General features: G+C 40.6%; 1 protein-coding gene across 4 annotated transcripts in view; it reads right to left on the bottom strand.

Moving 5' to 3' along the window:
- Positions 1-19,997, bottom strand: part of IKBKB (inhibitor of nuclear factor kappa B kinase subunit beta) — a 67,504-nt gene that overhangs the window by 20,842 nt on the left and 26,665 nt on the right. For all 4 annotated transcript variants that reach the window (XM_077152604.1, XM_077152601.1, XM_077152602.1 and 1 more), the window contains 4 exons: positions 10,887-10,975; positions 9,726-9,815; positions 7,088-7,212; positions 1,144-1,251 (listed from right to left, as the gene is read on the bottom strand). In XM_077152604.1, the coding sequence (XP_077008719.1) occupies positions 1,144-1,251; positions 7,088-7,212; positions 9,726-9,815; positions 10,887-10,975 (412 nt within the window). The remainder of the gene's footprint in view (positions 1-1,143; positions 1,252-7,087; positions 7,213-9,725; positions 9,816-10,886; positions 10,976-19,997) is intronic.

The following is a 19,997-nucleotide window of genomic DNA, read 5'->3' as shown; positions in this document are numbered from 1 at the left end:
GAAGGCATGGCCTGCCAACCACTTGATTTGGGACTTCTGGCTTACAACATGTGAGCCGATACGTTCCTACTGCTTAAGCCAACTAGTCTATAGCATTTGGCATAGTAGCCCTGGCGAACTAAGATCCACCCCCAAATCAAGGATCTCCCAACAGCTGGGTCAGTAGACTGATCTCCACTGGCTGCCTAAGAACGATCTGTGACGCTTTCTAAATTGCACTTTACGGGTACATCCTTCATCCAGGCAATGCCCACACAGGGTCTAGATCTTGTGCTGCCAGATCTACTATGTTAGGTCCCCCTCAAAAGCATTCAGTGGGTTTGCAAAGTTCAAACTCCTTGCCGTGGCACTGAAAGCCCCACAAACCTGCCTCCAACATGTGCTCCAGGCTGGTCTCTCGCTGCTCCTCTACCCAAACGCCACATTTGGGCAACGTGGCTACTCACTGCCCCCAGAAATGTGACTTTGCTGACCCCAATCTTGCCCCTTTGAACTTCCTTCCATCTATTCATGTTCTGTACATCTTCCAAAAAATCCCAGCTCATCCAAAAAGTCATTTCACATGGCACTAACCCATAATAGCTCCCTCCCCATCCTCTAAACATGCACAGTTATTACTGCCTTTGCTATGTATCTGCAGACAGTTGCCTTGTATCTTTCTTTTGTACTGTCAACCAACTCTAATATCATTATGTAACCGTTTATGTTCTGGCTCCAAGACTAGGTTGTAATGTTGTTCAAACTGCTATGACATTATTTGTTGACTGTGAAACAACATCAGGCCACATGAAGAGTGCTATAAGAAATAAGGAATAATTTCCTACCCTTGAAAGGCTTACAGCTTAACAGGAGATAAACCAGACGCAAAAATGAAGGTAATGCGAGATAGAAGCCGCCAAGGGTAATAAGGGGTACAGATAAATTGTGATGTCGATTTAGAAAAGAGATGCCTTCTAGATGGTAAAGAGGGTGGAAATCCATCCTCAGTTTAAGATTTGAGATGGTATATGTAAAGTTCTTAGTTAAGGGATGAGATCCTGATCATCTAAAAAGCTATCAGATGTGACCTCAGACTTCCTTTTCTGAAAAAAAAAAGAAAAGAAAGAAAACCATGTAGATGAGTATAACGCCACCGTGCCTTACCTGTTGAGGTTATTGGGGTAGGGTAAGGAGCTTGAAAACTTCACTGCTCCGCTCAAGTCTTCACTAACAACAATGTCCATCTCACTCTTCTGCCGGACTTTTGAATGCCTGCAAACATGGTGACAGTGACCACCTTCCTGCATTGGTGGGAATTCCATTAATTACATCCCTTAAAGCACTCAGTGGTGAAGAGCCCGTTTACATTTGTAACACATCACTTGATAATGCTATAGGAAACCTGTGCCCCCAGATGGATAATCTTTAGGAATAACAGTCAGCTCATTTTCATTCTGGTAGGACGTTTCTTTGAGAGCTTAAGAATGGTGAATACTATAAGAATGAGTCTTTGAAGAACAGTTTTTGGTATAGTCATCTCGTGCCCAGAATCCTACAGATTGTACTGCTGGCTCTTTATCTCATCCCTGGATTTTCATTTCCATTTTCGCTACCTTCCAACTTATCTAATGGAAATGCTCATGTTTTGATAGAGGATAAAAGGAGGACTTCCAAACCAAGATTACCACATGCATATCTCATTTACATAGGCACCACATGCTGAAAATAGATGGTAACTCATATTTTAAAACTTCAACTTATGTGTAAGACTAAAGTAAAAAACTTATGTAGACAGTTTAATTGAACACCACAAATACATGGAAACTTGGCATGAGATTTTGTAGGTTTGTCCCCAGTGATGCCCCAATAAATCCCAGAGTGATGTGAACAGTGAATAAAAAAAGTATTTACAAAGTCCCCTTGGGAGAATGATGAGGAAGGGGGAAAATTCAACTTCTCCAAGTGGAGAATTCTTGATATTCTCACAAGCAGTGGGGACAACCAAAGCAATAGGCCAAGCCTTCAATCTTGGGGTTTGTTCATATGAAACTTATACCCACAAAGAATAGGTTAAGCCTACTTAAAATTAGGCCTGAGAGTCATCCCCAAGAGAACCTCTTCTGTTGCTCAGACGTGGCCTCTCTATCTCTCAGTCAATATGACAAGCAAACTCGCTGCCCTCCCCCTTTCTACATGGGACATGACTCCCAGGGGTGTAAACCTTCCCCAGCAACATGGAACAGAAATCCCAGAATGAGCTGGGACTCAACATCAAGGGATTGAGAAAACCTTCTTGACCAAAAGGAAGAAGAGAGAAATGAAACAAAATAAAGTGTCAATGGCTGAGAGATTTCAGAGCCCAGAGGTTATCTTGGAGGTTATTCTTATGCATAATATATAGATATCACCATTTTAGTTAAGGTATATTGGAGAGGCTGGAGGGAACTGCCTGAAAATGTAGAGCTGTGTTCCAGTAGCCATGTTTCTTGAAGATGATTGTATAATGATACAGCTTTCGCAATGTGACTGTGTGATTGTGAAAACTGTGTGTCTGAGGCTCCTTTTATCTATAGTATGGACAGATGAGTAAAACATACGGATTAAAAATAAATAATAGGGGGAACAAATGTGAAAATAAATTTAGTAGATTGAAATGCTAGTGATCAATGAAAGGGAGTGATAAGGGGTATAGAAAAAAAATAGGGGCAACAAAGGCTAAAATATATTGGGTAGATGAGAGGGAGGGGTAAGGGGTATGGTATATATGAGTTATTTTCTTTTTATTTCTTGTTCTGAATTGATGCAAATGTTCTAAGAAATGATCATGGTCATGAATATACAACTATGTGATGATACTGTGAGTTACTAATTAAATACCAAGAAAGGAATGATCATATGGTAAGAATGTTCTTGTTTGTATGTTATGTTTAAAAAAAATTAGAATAAATAAATAGGCACCACATATGTATGTATAGATGGACACAAATCTGAAGCCTGAATGCCCAAATACATTCACCTTTCCAAAGACAACCAAGAAATTCAAATAAAAATTGCTTTAGCTCCAAACAATTCTTAAGGACCAAAGGGTAAATGCTCTATCTGGGGCACATAAGAAATCTAGAAGAGCTAGTGAATGGGAATGGCCAGTGGTTTACAGCTCTGGCTGAAACTGTGATTACTCTAAGTCAAATGCTCTAAGCCTCTGTTAGTTATATAAATAAAGTTGAATGATCCTCTAAAAGAAAAAAAAAAAACACTTAGTCTGTCAATGGGAAATCATAAAAATAAAAAGATACATTACATAAAATGCTTATCACTTAGGCTGATCTTGAAATATATTTCAAAGCAGCTTTAAAATAGGATTATAAAGCCCAAATTGCATTTTTCCTGAAATTACTACTTACCTGCTATCTGAGATGAGACAGCGAAAGAAAAATAAGTTGCTTAAGGTACCAAAAAGCAGATGAGAATGGCACTTCCCACAAACGAATCTACAAAAGAGGTCCTTACTGGGTTTCAGGATTCATTGGACAGTGGTCAATTGACCTTGCAGCACTGATGTGGAAAGTTCTAGGAAGCTGATTCTATGGAGAGCAAACTTTACTGGGGAGATACCGAACCACTAAGGATATATTTTCTAACATACTTGTTTTTCCAGTTCAGTATTTGAACTGAAACAATGCAATAATCCCTTGATTAATTAAAAGCACTACAGACGTAAAGATTCTTAAGCTGTTTTTATGGTGGTTACATTGTAAGAAATGATTGATTATATACATTATACACTGTAAGATGTAAAATACGGCTACATTACAAGATAGGTTAATGAGCTAATTTTTCAGCATTCTAGATAGAACCTATACAGCTAAAGGAGCATGGCTTAGTTTAAAATAAGTCACCTGGGCGGGCAATGGTGGCGCAGTGGCAAGAGTTCTCGCCTGCCGTGCCAGAGACCAGAGTTTGGTTCCCTGTGCCTGGCCATGCAAAAAAACAGTCACCAGAGGAGGGCACACTCTGCATTACCAATGACTTGGCATACAGATGCTGACTGCTGGACAGCAGACGGCCATTACACAAAACTACTCTTCTGGAATTGATTTCAAAGGCTGCACTTCATTCTTATGAATAAATATTCTCAAGAGGGAAATATCTGTCCTTTGAGAAAGTGAGATGTTTTTACTAATTCCGAAAGGCATTTAGTAAAATGACAACAACCCATACTATCAGTGGTTTGGTGAAAGGGGCAGCTTTGTTCTTGAAGGAAGCAAATATCGACACAACCTTTTGTCAAAAAACTTTTAAAAATTTGATCTATCAAATCCACTTCTAGAAATTTATCCTATGGATATAACTGTGGATGTGGAAGGGATGTTATTCCTGGTGGTATTTTAAGAATTAAAAATTGTAAATAAACCATCTATGCTTTCATCTATGCTTCCAAGGGACAGGCTAAATAAACTACAGTTTATTTAGTGTAGTTTTAGTGTAGTGAGCCATTAAAAATAATGTGGAAAATCACAATGATGTAGAAAAGTGCTTTCAATTTTGCTGTGTGAAAAGCAGGTTCTATTATGTGCGGTCACCTATTTTTGTTGTTGTTGTTGTTTTAAAAGTATAAAATGACCATACTGCAGAGACTGGAGACATACACAGAATGTTCACAGTGGTTGTTCCCAGACGGTAGGATTATGGTGGCTGCTAGTTTTTCTATTGTTTTCCAAAATACAGAAACAGAACGAAGTTAATCTGGGAAAAATGAGAGGATGATCAAATGGTACAGTCCTTTTAAGGCTCAAGACAAGTTTTGTTTTGTTTTCTATTCCTAAAAATATGTTATAAATTAGTATCTCTGCAATAATTCAAAAGTTCATTAAAAACTTCAACTATAGTATCATAAAAGTGTATGGAATTAGTTAAGTGATAGTCAGGTGGAAAGAATGTCATATAAAACAGATTTTATGGGCCATGGTGGCTCAGCAGGCAGAGTTCTCACCTGCCATGCCAGAGACCTGGGTTCACTTCCCAGTGCCTGCCATGCAAATAAAAAAAGAGATTTTACTATACACTTTGTCAAAGTTTCAACTTCCATAATAACTGGAATATCAAATTTTTCCGTACATATAATTTTTTAATTGCTTAAGATAACTATTTTTTGTGTTGCTGATGAATTGGCTCTGAAGGAAATCCTCAAAGAGTGTAAAAATGCTTTAAGAGCATATGCAGGGCAGTGTACATATTATGCTACTAAAGCAGGATAAACTGTAAATTCCTGGTTTACTATCTAGCTCTGAAAGAGTTAACAGACAACTGCAAGTCCCCTGCTTCTTATTTAGTGCCAAAGGAACTGATGCACTCTTCAAACTTTAGCTGCAAACTTCCTGGAACAAAAATTTTCCCTAAAACCCCGAAAACTCCTAAAACCATCAAAACTTCCCCAATCCATAAAAGCTTGTAAAATCATGGGCCTAAAGTGGACTCATAGTTAATAACAAAAAGCCTGGGGTTGTAAGATTGTTAAACATCTGCCCAAACACAAATTTTGGATATGTAAGGGGCTGGCCACAGCATCAACTGTTATCTCTCCCTTCTAAGCACCTAGTTAATGCAAACCACATGAGCCTCTGGTGTTCAACGGTCACCATGGAAACCTGACAGCAGTAAAACTTTCCTATAAAACAAGCTAACCCACTCCTTTCAGTGCATTAACTTCCTTAGCATGTATTATCTCTTCTTCTCTTTAATAAACTTTACTATTTACTCCTACTGGCTCCTCTCATCTCTAAATTCTTTTAGTGTCGAGACCAACGAACCTGGAACGGGGCTCAACTGGCGTCACCCGTGTCCCAAAGAGGAAAGACATAAACAAACATAGTTGTTTGTGTATTTATTAAACACTCATGAAAGCACAACCCAAACCAAGACAATCAGTGGCCTGTGGGGACGGAAACTGGGTGGCTGGGAAACCAGTATGAGTTGACGACTTTTCACTATATATATTTTTTGAAACTTGAACTATGTAAATGAACTTATTACTGCTCAAAAAAACAAAAACTTAAAATAAAAAAAAACCTTTTGAGCGACAGTAGCATCACTGAAAATAAATGTGCAACCTCTCAAGGAACAACTTTGAATAAAACCTAACTGATAGGGGGAACTGCTAATTTCTAAGTTATGCATTTCTGTGATTAACATATATATATATAAGCATATAATACACAATGCATTATTTTTGTAATCAACAACAAAAGTTAAGGAATATAATTTTTTTTAAGAAAATAAATTTATTAGAGGGGAAATTATTCTCTGAATCAGGGCAGCAGCATTGGAAATCCTAGAAACATCTAGAGAGGGCACACTCTGCCTTGTAGACCCCAGTAGGCCCTAGAGATACCGAATATAGAGACAAATAAGTACAGTAGATGCTACAAAAGAGACATGCAAACTGGAAAACAAGTTCCTTCAAACAAGGAAGGGACAGTTCATTCTGCTTCAGGCAGTTGGGAAGGAAGTTTCAGAGAGAGTGTTTTTGTTTTTGTTTTTGTTTTTTTTATTTTATTCTTTTAATTAATTTAAATTTAAATAGCTTATAGAGTAATTCTGAACCCCTTAATTGTATTCATTGGCTTTTCATTGTTAATTTATTAGGTTCACATTTTGAAGTACATTCTTATGCTTTTGAAATGAAAATTTATATTCAGGTATGGTGAAGTTTATCATCAAGAAACTGTCACATAAATTGTCGTGTGTACATATCCTTTATTTCTGTTTATCCATATGCAGCATTTTCAGAACAAATCCAGGCATTTAAATGACAGTCTGCAAATATATCCTGTTATCTACAAGAACTGCTTTAAAGTGACACGTTAAGGCTGTCAGAATCCATATTAGCAATTAATTACTGTATTTTTCTAGGTTTCTGGAGCTCAGAGTGACCCCATGCTGGGTCACTGGCTTTCCTCTGGGGGAGACAGGCTACAGGTCTCCCAGACACACCCGGGAGTGCCCAGTAAGATGGGACAGGGGCAGAGAAAGGAACCCAACAGAAAGCGGGCAGCGCTGCTTGGCCCAGGCCGCCCTCCCGGCCCCCAGGCCCCGGGTCCGCACTCACCACTGCACTGGCTGCCAGTTGGGCAGGAAGGGCCGGAAGCCCGTGATGCACTCAAAAGCCAAGGTGCCGAAGCTCCAGTAGTCCACAGTCACCGTGTACTTCTGCTGCTCCAGCAGCTCCGGGGCCTGCAGCAGCACATGGGGGAACCCCTGAGCCCTCCCTCTTCCGAGGAGCCACGGCAGGAGGGCAGCCAGCCCACCTGCAATGGGAGAGTTTATCCTACGCCTGCCCCACCACTGTAGACCTAAAGCAGATTACTTCTCTTCTAGATTGCACAGGTTCGTCTGGGAGAGGAATTTTGCCCCAACATGGACCACTCACATAAATGATTTTGCTAAGACTCTGGATGCAGCATTGTTCTAAAACAGCTTAAGCCTTTTGGGTATCATGATGGAACCGATGTATTTTGTGGGGGGGGAAACGTGTCCTTCTGGGGTCCGGAGGGTGGACTCTTAGTGACTGAACATGTCCCCACACTCTTTTGGCTCCACGGGATGGGGTGGCTAATGGTATGTCCACTCACGCGTGAGGAGGTGGTCACCCTGAGCATGTATCTAAGACTGTTCTGCATCTTGTTCACTTCCATTAAATGTTGACGGAAGGGCTATTTCCAGAGGCCCTAGGGGTCATTTTTATGTGGACTAGAGCCCAGAATACACCTTCCCTGTGCTTTCACTTCTCCTCTCTAACAATGAGGTTGCAGCATTTCAAGCACGTGAGAAAAGCGGTCAGAGTACAGTTGTAGGCACTGTGTGGAGATGGGGAAATAGGCTATGTACAACAAAGGAAAAAGATACCAGGCTGCATACACCAAATGCGTAATACACACATTAAACACTAGAGGCACCTGCTCAAGTTTCCCAGACCAAGTAACATGTGGTATAATGGTAGGAAGGAATATTTAAAATCAGGCAGGAAAGAAGAAAATGTATAAACTGCTGCTGAAGGAAAGGAGAGTTGGGGTGAATGAGAAAGGCTACAGAGCACACATGGGGCTGGAAGTGGCCACAGAAGGAAGGGCTCCTCTCGTAAGTGGACAGAGGTGACATTCTAGAAAGGATCATAGGGTCCCCGTTACCTAGCTGCTGCTATGCCAATGAGGATCTCGAAGGATACTCAGCAAGACCTATATTAATTCCACATTATATGGATAAGGGTGCCTGAATCACAGCCTGCCATGCATCACCCCTCTTTAAAACCTCTATTCCATAGAGCAGGTGATACCCTAGTTGGTGATTCAGGTAAGAGATAAAAAAGCACTCAGAAAGACTTCAATTAATCCCTTTTACTTTTTTTTACTTAAGAACTAAGTAGGATATTTAATTAAGCTCATCTACCCCTATTTTTTTTTTTAAAAAAAAAAGGCAGACTGTTTTACTTGAGGAGTTAACTGGTTATTCAAGGCAATAACTGGTTGTCATTCTCTGCATGCAATTTGACTAGGCCTGTCTGAGTCTTTCCCCTAAGCATTTCTTAAATCTAATCATTCTTTATATCCTCACTGCTCCAGCCTCCCACGGTCCTCGGAATTCCTTGCCATTACCCCATTCAGTGCAATTCACTCTCTACATCCTATCAAGAGTGTTTTTTTTTTTTGAAAGTAAACTTGATTCCTCTTCAACTTAAAATGCTTTCTCTCCAGAGGTCTTAAAATAAAGTCTAGGGCAGTGCAAGAGTGGCCCAGCGGCAGAGTTCCCACCTGCCATGCCAGACACCCGGGTTCACTTCCCAGAGCCAGCCCATGCCAAAAAAAAACAAAATTAATAACGTCTAAAATCTTTAATACAGCCAAAAAGGCCCCAAATAATCTGTCCCCTACCTCTCTCTCTCCAGCCTCCACTCAAGATACTCTCTTCCTTATCCTCTAGTTCTAGCTGTCCTTTCTGGTCATCCAATGTTCTTCCCCTTTGCTGGAATTTCCTCTGCCCCCATCACCTCTCCCCACCTCTCCAGCCTCTTCTCACCTACTCACCTTTTCGGTCCGAGATTAAGTTAAGTCCTTCGAATACATATTTTTAATAGCACCCTTCACTTTTCCTTTGTAGTCCTTATCACCTGTTAAAGTCTTAGTAATTTAAGCAATTATTGGGCAGTGCCCTCTTCCCTGGTAAACCCTAAGCTCTACAAGTCCAAGGATATGTGTGTCTCTTTTCCACTGTACTGAGGGCGCCTAGCACAGTGCCTGGCACCCAGACTACACTCAATCAGCATTTCGTGAATGAAAGCGATTCATGCAGAACTCCAATGTTCAGGTCAAATAATGTAAAGAAAGGCTGGGAAGCTCAGAAACAATCTCCTCCTCAATGGCCCTGAGGCACCTCATGAAAACTGCAGCCTCTACGGATCAGCATGAACCCAGCCTAAACCCCTTACTTTTAGATAAAATACTAAAGCACAGAGAGGAGACAGGATTTGTCTTAAGTGCACACTAGCAAAGCCCTTCTGATATCAGAAAAGATGACCATATACTTCCATATGGCCTCTTTTGGCACAAAAACATTGCTGATTTAAATGGATTATGGGTCTGCCATTATGTCACAATTTCTCTGAATTTAGGAAACATCCAAAGAGCTGGAAGACAGATCCCAGAAGGCAAGGACTGAAACGGATAAGCAAACATGTAAATCCCATTTCTTACCAGGTATTGCAGGGTCCCCACAAAGGAAGTACAAAGACTGCCCTGATCCAGCTCCTTGGCATATCCTAGGTCAATAATTTTGTGTATTAACTGAAAAAAAGGGAGGGGGGATAACATCAGAGGATTCTGCAAACACAGTTGTCCTTCTATAAGGATTCTGATTTGTGCTGTTAGAAAGGAGGATAGTTCTGAATTTCCAAGTGGTATTAGGTCTTAAGTTCCTAAGACCTACCAAATACATATAAGAAGGCCCTCAACTGTGACAGATGGGGCAAAAAGAAACACACACTGTTAGAATACGGTAAGGATATGCTTCCTCGTCGTCCTGCCACCAATCATCAGTGGAAGGCCAAAACAAATAGCCCAGCTTTCAAGATTGGCAAACCTGGTCTTTAAAACCAGAAAGACCAGGACAGTTTCTTCACAGTAAATACCTTTAGTTCCCAAATCTTAGAACAACTGGAAAGAATGAGTATGAAATGGAACAAAGTGCTGTGACAGTCAAGGATGAGGTATACTGTGCTGATGGAAGCTGTATCAGGAGGGAGGAGTTGAGTTATTACATTCCGCTCAGCTGAGCCCTTACTTATCACCTCCAGTGGAACAGAATGATGAAAGACCACAGCTTCAATTCCCATGGAGAGGTTAACACCACACCCAGACAGGGGCCACCGAAGAGGATCACAGAAGATGTGTTCACAAAGATGTATGGGGAAAAGGCAGATTGGGCATGGCTTAATGGGCAGATGCCAGCTCAAAATGCCTCTTCTCAGCCATATCCAGAATCAACTGACTTACAGTTGGTTTCCATTTTAGCATCAGAAGTTGAGGCTCTCAAACAAATGGAAAACAAAAAGTCTGTTTCCAAGAAGTGCTGGTCCCAAAAGCTGGGGGTGAAGGTTAGGATGACAAATATTATTTTCCTTATCAGATTCCTGCAACTTGGGCAATTAACAATGTGATCCATTCAAACTTGCTTCCATGTGCAAGCAGAACCTTTAACTGAATTTTGTTTCAAGTCAAAATCATTCCCAGAGAATCAAAGCATCACACAAAGAAATGCGAATATAAACAAACACACAAGGCGTGTTCCTTCTCTACCAAAGCAACCTCCCTGGGGCAGCTCCTCAAGACTTCCTCAATCCCAGGAGCCTCGCTCACCCTTTGGTCTCCTTGCTGCAGAACGATGTTTTCCGGCTTTAGGTCCCGATGGATGATTCTGTTTTCATGAAGGTATCTCAGTGCAGAGGCTGAAAGAGCAGAGGAGGGAGTGAATTTTTATTTAAGCATAAGATATTCTTTTCATCTCAAGAATCCCTATCTGGTGAGATAGATCATCCCAGAGGAAATGGGATGTGTCCCCATCTCTGACACGCGCCCCGTGACTTCTGGTGTACAAACTCATGGTGGAGGGAAGGGGTCTGGGGCAGATGCTCCTCAGGGGGCAGCTGCGAAGTGAAACAAGCGAAGGGGACCTGGATGTAAGAGCACAACTCCGACTACCTCAAGAATCTGGCTTGTTTCTGCAAAGAATTCCTGGCCTTGATTCGTGAGGTCATCACTTACAGTCTAAAGCAGTGGTTCTCCAACTGGATGGCCTGGAGCTGCAGCAATGGAAATATCAGAAATGCAAATGCTCTTAACTGAATCAGAAACGTTGGAGGTGGCTCGCAATCTATGTTTTAACAAGCCAGCACGTGATTTTGATACCGGTGACATCTGAGAACCACTGGTCTACAGATTCAACATCTAAATTCTACAGTCTAGGCAAGAGGAAGGGGCCTTCTGGGCAGAGTACTTTGGTCATATGATCAAGAGACCAATAAACTTGGAGCCAGCTTCAAGGGAGAAGCAGAGAAGCAGTGGGAGGAGAGAATAGGAAAAAATGTAACTCACATTGACAATTCAACAAGTACTTATGACATCCCCATTTCTCTGCTAGGCTCTGTGAAGGGGTGAAGGGTAGAATATCAGAGACATGACTTGATAGCCAACATTAAAGAGCTCAGAATCTAGCCTGCACAGTACTGGCTGTGAAGGTATTGGATACTCACAGCTTCTGCTGTGCAGAGGAAATGGGATGATGTTAAACAAGGAGAGCCCTGCACTGAGCAATGGGGGGCCACCTGCAGATCAGGCCCCAGCAGGACGTGATATTCAGCAACAAGAGAGTTTTCCATATTTTTAACAGAGATTCTAGCTAATTGTACTTTATAAAATAAAAAAAAAAAAAGGAATGGTATTGAGAAGAGAGAAAATTCTCTTTATTTAGAGATGATATGACTATATGCTTAGAAAACCCAATAGGCTAAAAACCAAAAAGAATTTAGCACGGCGTCTGGAAACAAAATAAATATATACAAATTGGTTGCTTTTCTCTATGTCAGCCACATCCACTTGAAATGGAAAAGGAAAACATTCCACTCACATTAGCAACAAAAAATCTAAAATACCACAGAATAAATCTAGCTACAAGAGTAGTGTCAAATGAGAAAAATCATATGGCATAAAGAAAAAAAGAGTATAGCTAACATAAAGAGGTTTTAAGAGTTTATGGCAAAAGACACAATAAAGACAAAAGACAAACAAAAGGGCTGGGGGAAAAAACCTGCAGTGAATTTCTTAATACAAATCAATGAAAAAAAAAACAGCCCAGTAGGAAAATGAGCAAAAATATGAAGAGGTAATTTACAGATGGATGGCAAACAATTCTATGAAAAGTTGTTCAAGCTCATTAGTAGTTAAAAAAAAAAGGCAAAGTAAAGCAACAATGAAGTAAGTGCCTTTTCCACCTCTTCAACTGGCAAGAATTTCAGTTGAGATAGAAAAGGCACTTCTCTATTTTGCTAGAGCAAAAACTGTTATATATTTTTGGGAAAGTAAAATGGCAGTATCTATTAAATTTAAAAATACACCCATTGTTTGATGCATTATTTCCACTGCTGAAAATCTAGATTATAATAGTAAAAGCTTCATACCACATATAAAGATGATTAGTGCATAGCTTACAGTAGAATACAAACTAGGAAGAGACAGAAAGTCATCAATCAGGGAATGAGTAGATCCACATTGTAAAATATGATGCAACTAATTAAAAATTAGTTAAGTTTACATGACCTAACTCAGAGGGATGTCAATGAGGTACTTCCAAGTTATGGTATGACCCTATTTTTGTGGGGGGGGGGGGGGCAGTAAAAAGTAAAAACAGTAACACCCAGGAGAGGCTTTTTTTTTTGGCATGGGCAGGCTCCAGGAATCGAACCCAGGTCTCCGGCATGGCAGGCAAGAATTCTGCCACTGAGTCACCGTTGTACCACCCCCAAGGGAGGCTTTCTAATGAGCTCTCCCTGTATCACCACACACACAAGTGCATCAGGCAGATCGAGACACAGCCAGGGCAAACCAGGGAGGGGCAGACAATCTGCCTCTGCAGAGCAGGCACTCAGTACTGGGCAGAGAAGGAGGAAAACCTTCCAAAAGAAACCAAGGGAGAAAACATGTTATGTATGTTTCAGGATGAAAGTTCCCTGGAAAGACATTTGAAAGTCAAGCGGAGAGAGCTAAACATCTTATATCTTACATCTTATAAGGAGAGCGCCATCTCAGAACATTAGACTGTATCATAAAACCTCTGATCACACCTGCCCTTTTAAATGCAGCCTTTGATCCCATAGTTGTACTAACATTTCATACTTTTGTTTATTTTTCTGCATAACTGAACACAATAGACTGGCTTAGGTCCAATGAATGTCTAAGTGAAGTTAAAGACGTGCCGCTTTCAACCTGCCTAAAAAATTCCATTAACTGTGCTCTCGATTGTATCAACTTTCCTAAGACTAATGCACATCTGCACTTACATTTGTGTTTTACTTTTATTTAAAAAAAATCAAAGCACATCAACAGCTGCATCCCCCTATTCCATAGTACCAACAGTCTAAATATCCCTAAAGATTGGGAAAAAGATCAAAGGAGAAGGAGTTATAACAGAGAAGACAGGATCTGACAACTGAGTATGACTGCTGAATCATTACATTGATACGTTTTTTAGTCTCCAGTGTCTTGGAGCAGCTAGAAGGAAAAACCTAAAACTGTGGAATTGTATCCGATACCAGACTCTGAAATCTGGTCTACACCAATTGTTGCAGTATGCTTCAAAATTTATCGGTTTTTTTTTTGTACATACGTTATTTTTCACAATTAAAAAAAAGTCAAAGCAAAGTATTAAAAAACACCAAATGACTGTGGGGACAGGGAAGGTGCTACTGTTGGACCTGCACCACGGCTGCCAGGAGGCACTGCAGGGGACACTGCCACCCTGCAGTTTGAAAAGCTCATTGACTGGTTCACAAAAGAACCATTTTGGTATACGGCACAAAGCGTGTCAGCACATAACAAAGTGTGCGTTTGTTCAAAAGTGGAATTTACGAAATGTTGAGACAGAGTATTTTGAGCAAGTATATACAGCTAGACCAAGACGAGGCTCTTAGGGCCAGAGGTGAACACCTTACTATAAATAAGAGGGGGCACGAGCAGGTGAGAAACCCAAGAAGCTCCTTCAAATGAGGAAGAAGTACATTCAAATCAGACTGAGAAAAACTGCCCTCTGTGTCATGCTGATTAAGAGTTATACTGAAAGCTGTAAGCTGGTAACAGAATCTACTGATCAGTATTAATCATTGATTTTATGCTTAAGCAACTATATAATAACAAACTTTAATTCTCATTTCAGGGCCGTCATTTATTCTCAACAAATACTTTTGCCAACCTAATAAAACATGGACTTAAAGAATCCTCCAGGTATTGTTTTAGTTTCTTAGACAGAATAGCCCCTAAATGACTGAAATAGTCAAAATTCGGACCCACAAAACCCTTACAGCCTAATTCAGCCTGACTGTGCTACATTTTATGAAATATACCTTAAAAGCAGTGTCATGAAATTAATCAAAATTGTCTGAAGCCAAGAGCATCTAATTTGGTTTCAATGGGGTGAAAACTGAGATACTGGGACTGAAAAACACTTCTAGACCTGGAAGTTTATATAAAAACCTAACCTTCTAGCAACAGTGATAATACAAATATATAAAAACGGAAAACCCCACCATAAAGCATAAAAGTTAACTTCCCATATTTCAATGACAGAAAAGCTGTAAGAAGCCCCACTCTGAGGACAGGGCTATCTCTGAAGGAACAGCAGTAAGCAATCAGCTCAGAGCACGGCCAGTGGAACAAGGCGCTGTGGACTTTTAAACAATACAGTGGCATTTCTTAGGACAGACCACTCCACAGGGAAGGCCCAAATCAAGAAATTACTAAAGAAACTAATAACCTCTTTCTCTTACCCTTGCCAGGGGTGGCGTCTTATGCCAGCTTTTCCCTGAAACCATGAGGCAGACATGAATGCGCAACTGAAAAAATGGGGCAATTCTGCAAATTCTTCCGGACGAACTAGAATTCCCAGTCATAGCCTCTCTGTATTCTTGTATATCATAAACCACGAATAAGGGACAAATAGAACCAGCCAGACTTCCATGTAGTCTTATAAAATTTTATAAAGTCTTAACCCTTATAAACTTGGTTATGTCCATAAATCCCTTTTAAGCATACTACAAATTTAAAGGGATTACTAAAATACCTCCGGGATGTTTTTGTTTAATAATTTTCACAGAGAAGAAACGGAAAGATAAATGGATCAAAAAGCTGAGACAGATTGGAAGAGAAAAAAAAGGCAGTCACCAACTGCTGGTTGGGGTCACTATGGAGTAAGGACAAGATGTTTATTCATTCAATCAAATTTTACTGCATGCCTACTATGTGCCAGTCACGTTGGCATCACTGGACTTTGCAAACAAAACACACTGGAAGGCCAAATGTGAACATGTGGAGAAAGACTTAGCACAGTTATAAAGGTTTCTTGGCTAAAATAACCCCTACAACTAACAAGCAAAGTAGCAAATTAGTAACATGGAGTGCTAAAAGTATGAAATCATTGACTCTCTTATTCATTCAAATTCATTTATTTATAAAGTGTCCCCTATTTGCCAGGTATTATGGAAAATGTGCTACTGAATGAAAGCATTTCTTTTTTTCCTGAACCAAGAATCCTAGGTTAACTGGTCAGGGAGTCCCCTTGGAGAGGGCAGATCTAAAGCCCTGAAAGATAAGAGGGCTTTGGATCATGGGAGAGGTGCAGGAACAGATTTCTAAAAAGGAACAGCATGTGCAAAGTTAAGTAAAAGGACTGAAAAAGTGTTTTTTTGAGAATCATGTACATACTAGGTTAGCCAGAGTAGACTGTCCTTTATCTAATGATGGTTTATGGTGAATGTGTTCTTTCAAAGGCATGAAAGATGGATTAGTAAAATGGGGATAGGAGACCATTATAGTGATTTGCTAGAATACTGAATTAGTGGAGGCAGTAGGAACAGAAAGGGAAAATGTGATAAACAATATGAAGGAAGACTGAAAGGATTTGCAGACTTTTTGGGGGGAAGGGGAACACAGATATATCTATACAAATTTTATTGAAATTTACTGTAAATAAAGATGTTCTCAGTGGTCTAAAGACTATTAGCTTGAATGTCATTCAACTTCTATTGAACAGGGACAACATCCCTTCCATTTGTTGTACAAACTTGGTAGCTCTGAGACAAAAGCAGTAGCACGGTCCATTTGAAGATTTGTCTGAAAATCAGTCCCTAATTTAGTGGCTCAGGGTCACAAAGCAACCTCCCCACTCCCCTGCTGTTACTTCTGCGATGGTGCAAAGGATGAAAGACTAATTTCTTGACTGACTATTCAGAATACTTGAAAGCAACAGCTGGGAAATTCAGAGTGACTTCAATGAGAGGCCATAACTCACTAAGCCTTTTGAGTGTGTGGCTCTGGTATCTACGCTAAAAAAAAAAAAACGAGTAGCTACTGCTAAGTAAAGGCAGTAAGGGCTATTATGTGGCTGTGGAACAGCTCTACAGGCATTTTCATTTTCCTCCCAGAGACACCCACCAGTGGCCCACTGCACCAAACTCTCGTCCAGCACTGCCAGTTCACTTCCAGGGGTCTTATTTAAACTGTAACGATGTGTTCCCTGGCAATAGGAGAGTGGGATAAAAAAAAAAAAAAAAAAAGAGAAATCCCCAAGAAATGGAACTGACGAGAAAGTGAAGTTTAATCCATTTCAAAGCACACTATAGGCAAGGTAAAAAGCCTCAGGGTACAGCTAAATATCAACAGTTATTCAGTTTCTGGTGTCAGGCTCAGAGACTGAAAAAGCAAATCCCAATTGTTCCTGGATTACTTGGGTCTTGAACTGAACGTAAAACCGCCTAAGCTTACACTGCTGGCTGCAGTGTAAGTAGAGAAGAAAGCCTGAAGTTCAGCAGTGTGAGGGGACTGGACCAAAAACCTTCCTCACCTTTTCTAACTCTCATCCCTTTCATTCTATGGGCCTCTTTCATGAGAAAACAAAGCAAAGCTCCTTCCCCTACCTTCCAGCCTGTAAAACTTCCCATCTTCTTCCTAGCCCTGATTTCAGTGTCTGGACCCACTGGGAACCCCCACGGTGCCCCCTGCCCACTGGTCTGCAAGGGGCCTCTGCAGAGTTCCCCTTTACTGTCATATCACTCCTGCCCCCCAGCAAGAGGCATTGCCTCCCCTGGACTGAGAGCCCAGATGGTTTCCAAGGGTTCCCCAGCAGCCACCTGCAGTATTTTATTACTGCCTAATCCGCTACCCCTCCTCCCTGCCCAAGCTATTACTTAATGTCTGACCACTTATTTAGGTGTATACAGCTCTCCCTTGGGGCTCTGAAAGGTAGACCAGTTCACCATACTTTCTGAGGAGCCCTGTATGGGGCTAGAGGAAACACCTTCAGCCTGGCCAGAAAAGTAGAGCTTGGAGGGCAGCAGGTGGCCCAAGCATTAGGGCTCAGGGTGCCACGGTTAAGCCGGAGCTGGCCGAAGATGCCCACACAGGTCACATTTCGAACACGATGGTTTTGAATGTGCTTACAAGGGTAGGATTAAAAATGTGAGCGAGGGTTTGGTTCCTGGTGCCTGCCCATGAAAAAAGAAAAAAAATGTAAGCAAGCTGACCTACGTGTACAGAAGGGACCCCATGGAGACCAGGCTGCTGAGGCGTCAAGGAGACCAAGTGCCACCAACCTAACATCTTTGCAAAAACCCAGTCCTCCGTTATCCATGACGCACAGCAGAGGAGGTGGCTGAGGGATACACTGAGAAGCAGAAGGGGAAACTGTGCTGCAAACATATGATGGAAAATTGTGCAGCTACAAAATGAAGTCGGGAGGCATGCAATGAGGTAGATGAACCGTGGGGACACTATGTGGTGCAAAATAAGCCAGAAACCAAAGAACAAATATTGTGTGGTCTCTTTTAAAAAATAATAAGAAATGGTAGAGTTATACAGAGAAGGTCAATTTAGCAAATGAGTGCTGAATCGTTATGCTGATATTTCTTTTAGCCTCTAATACCTTAGAGTAGCTAGAAATAAAAACCTAAAATTGTGGAACTGTAACCCATATCAAATTCTGAAATCTGTTCTACAACTAATTTTTGTGATGTACTTTGAAGTTTATTGCTTTTATGTATCTGTGTTATTTAAAGAGGAGGAGGAGTATAACAGAGAAGATAGAATTAAACAAATGAGTACAACTGCTGAAACATAATATTGATATTTCTGTTGGTCTCCAGTGTCTTGGAGCAGCTAGAAGAAAAAAAGAAAAATCGTGGAACTATAACCCATAACAAACTTTAAAATCTGTTCTATAAGTGCTTGTTAAAGTGTACTTGGAAATTTATTGGGTTTTTTGAACATATATTTCACAGTGAAAAAAAAGTATTAAATCAAAAAAAATTTTTAAGTGAAAAAAAAAGAAAGTTGGGCCTAGATTGTAAGTTCTTATAGCAGTCACATTTAGTCTAGAGCTGTAAATGTTATTTCTAGATTTTGAGATCTGTGCTGTATACGTATAGCTTGGTATTTCCCTGGAACTTTGGGTACCTGTGTGACAGCTAAGACTCAGAGCAGTTCTGTGGCTCTGAAAGTCAGCATTGCCACATCCAACGGTTAAGGAAACTGAAGAAGAGATCAGGCTTCAATCGGAGCTAAGGACAGAGCCAATCTGGTCGGGACGAAGGTAAATCAGAATACTGGGGTAGGGAGAACACTGTATTTTAGAATTTCATCTACTGTATGAGACCCAAGGAAGAGAGTTTTATTTTGTCCAAAACCTAAATTTTTGAAGCACACAATCTAACTCAACCTGTCTGGATAGCTCATTCAAACAATACAAACACATGGAGCCCAGAATGGGAATGAGGGCCTGTAATTCTGTACAGCTAAATGCAGTACCCAGATATATCCTAGAGTATGTGGGGCAGATAATTAAAAAGTATTGGCAAATCCAACGTTCTGGAACAGCCAGAAGGAGAAATCTAAAATGGAATGGTAGCCCATGACAAACTCTGGGATCTATCCCGTAACTACTTGTTGAAGAGTGCTTTGAAGATTATTGTTTTTTTTTCTTTCTTTGCTTTGTATATATATTATATTACACAATAGAAAAAGTTAAAAAAAAAAAAAAAAAAAAAGCATTGGCAAAGTCCTCTGAGGGACTGGAGAAAAAATATGAAACTATTAAACTTTCCCAATGGGGAAACCACTGATACTGTCTCAAATATTAAGGCTTTCCAAGTCAACAGGCCTAGCCTTTGATCTTGAGGCTTGTGCTTATGAAACTTACTTCTGTAGCAGAGAAGCTAAGCCTACCTATAGTTATGCCTAAGAGTTACTTCCAGAAAACCTCTTTAGTTGCTCAGATATGGCCTCTCTCTAAGTTCAAATCTGCAAGGAAAATCACTACCCTTCCCCCTATGTGGGACATGACATCCAGGGGTGAAAGTCTCCCTGGCAATATGAGACATGATTCCCTGAGATTATCCTGACCGAAAGGGGAAAAAGAAACATAACAAAATAAGGTATCAGCGGCTAAGAGAGTTCAGATAGAGTCGAGAAGCTATTCTTGAGGCTACTCTTACACAAACTTCAGCTAGATATTGCTAAATACACAATTCACTAACACCATTTCTGTTAACCCTAAAAAATACCTAAGGCTTTATCTGAGATTCTACAAGTTTCACACCCTAAAATTACTTTCCAGAAACCTACAATCTCCAGATGGGTTCTCGAAACCCAGAGGAGCCAGGCTCTCCAGAACATCAACTAGCTCCATCCCCCCCAAACCCATATTATCAA

The sequence above is a fragment of the Tamandua tetradactyla genome, chromosome 3, assembly GCF_023851605.1.
Source record: "Tamandua tetradactyla isolate mTamTet1 chromosome 3, mTamTet1.pri, whole genome shotgun sequence".
Classification (NCBI taxonomy): Eukaryota; Metazoa; Chordata; class Mammalia; order Pilosa; family Myrmecophagidae; genus Tamandua; species Tamandua tetradactyla.
The sequence above is the reverse complement of the archived record's forward strand: the minus strand, read 5'-3'. Positions and strand labels throughout refer to the sequence as shown.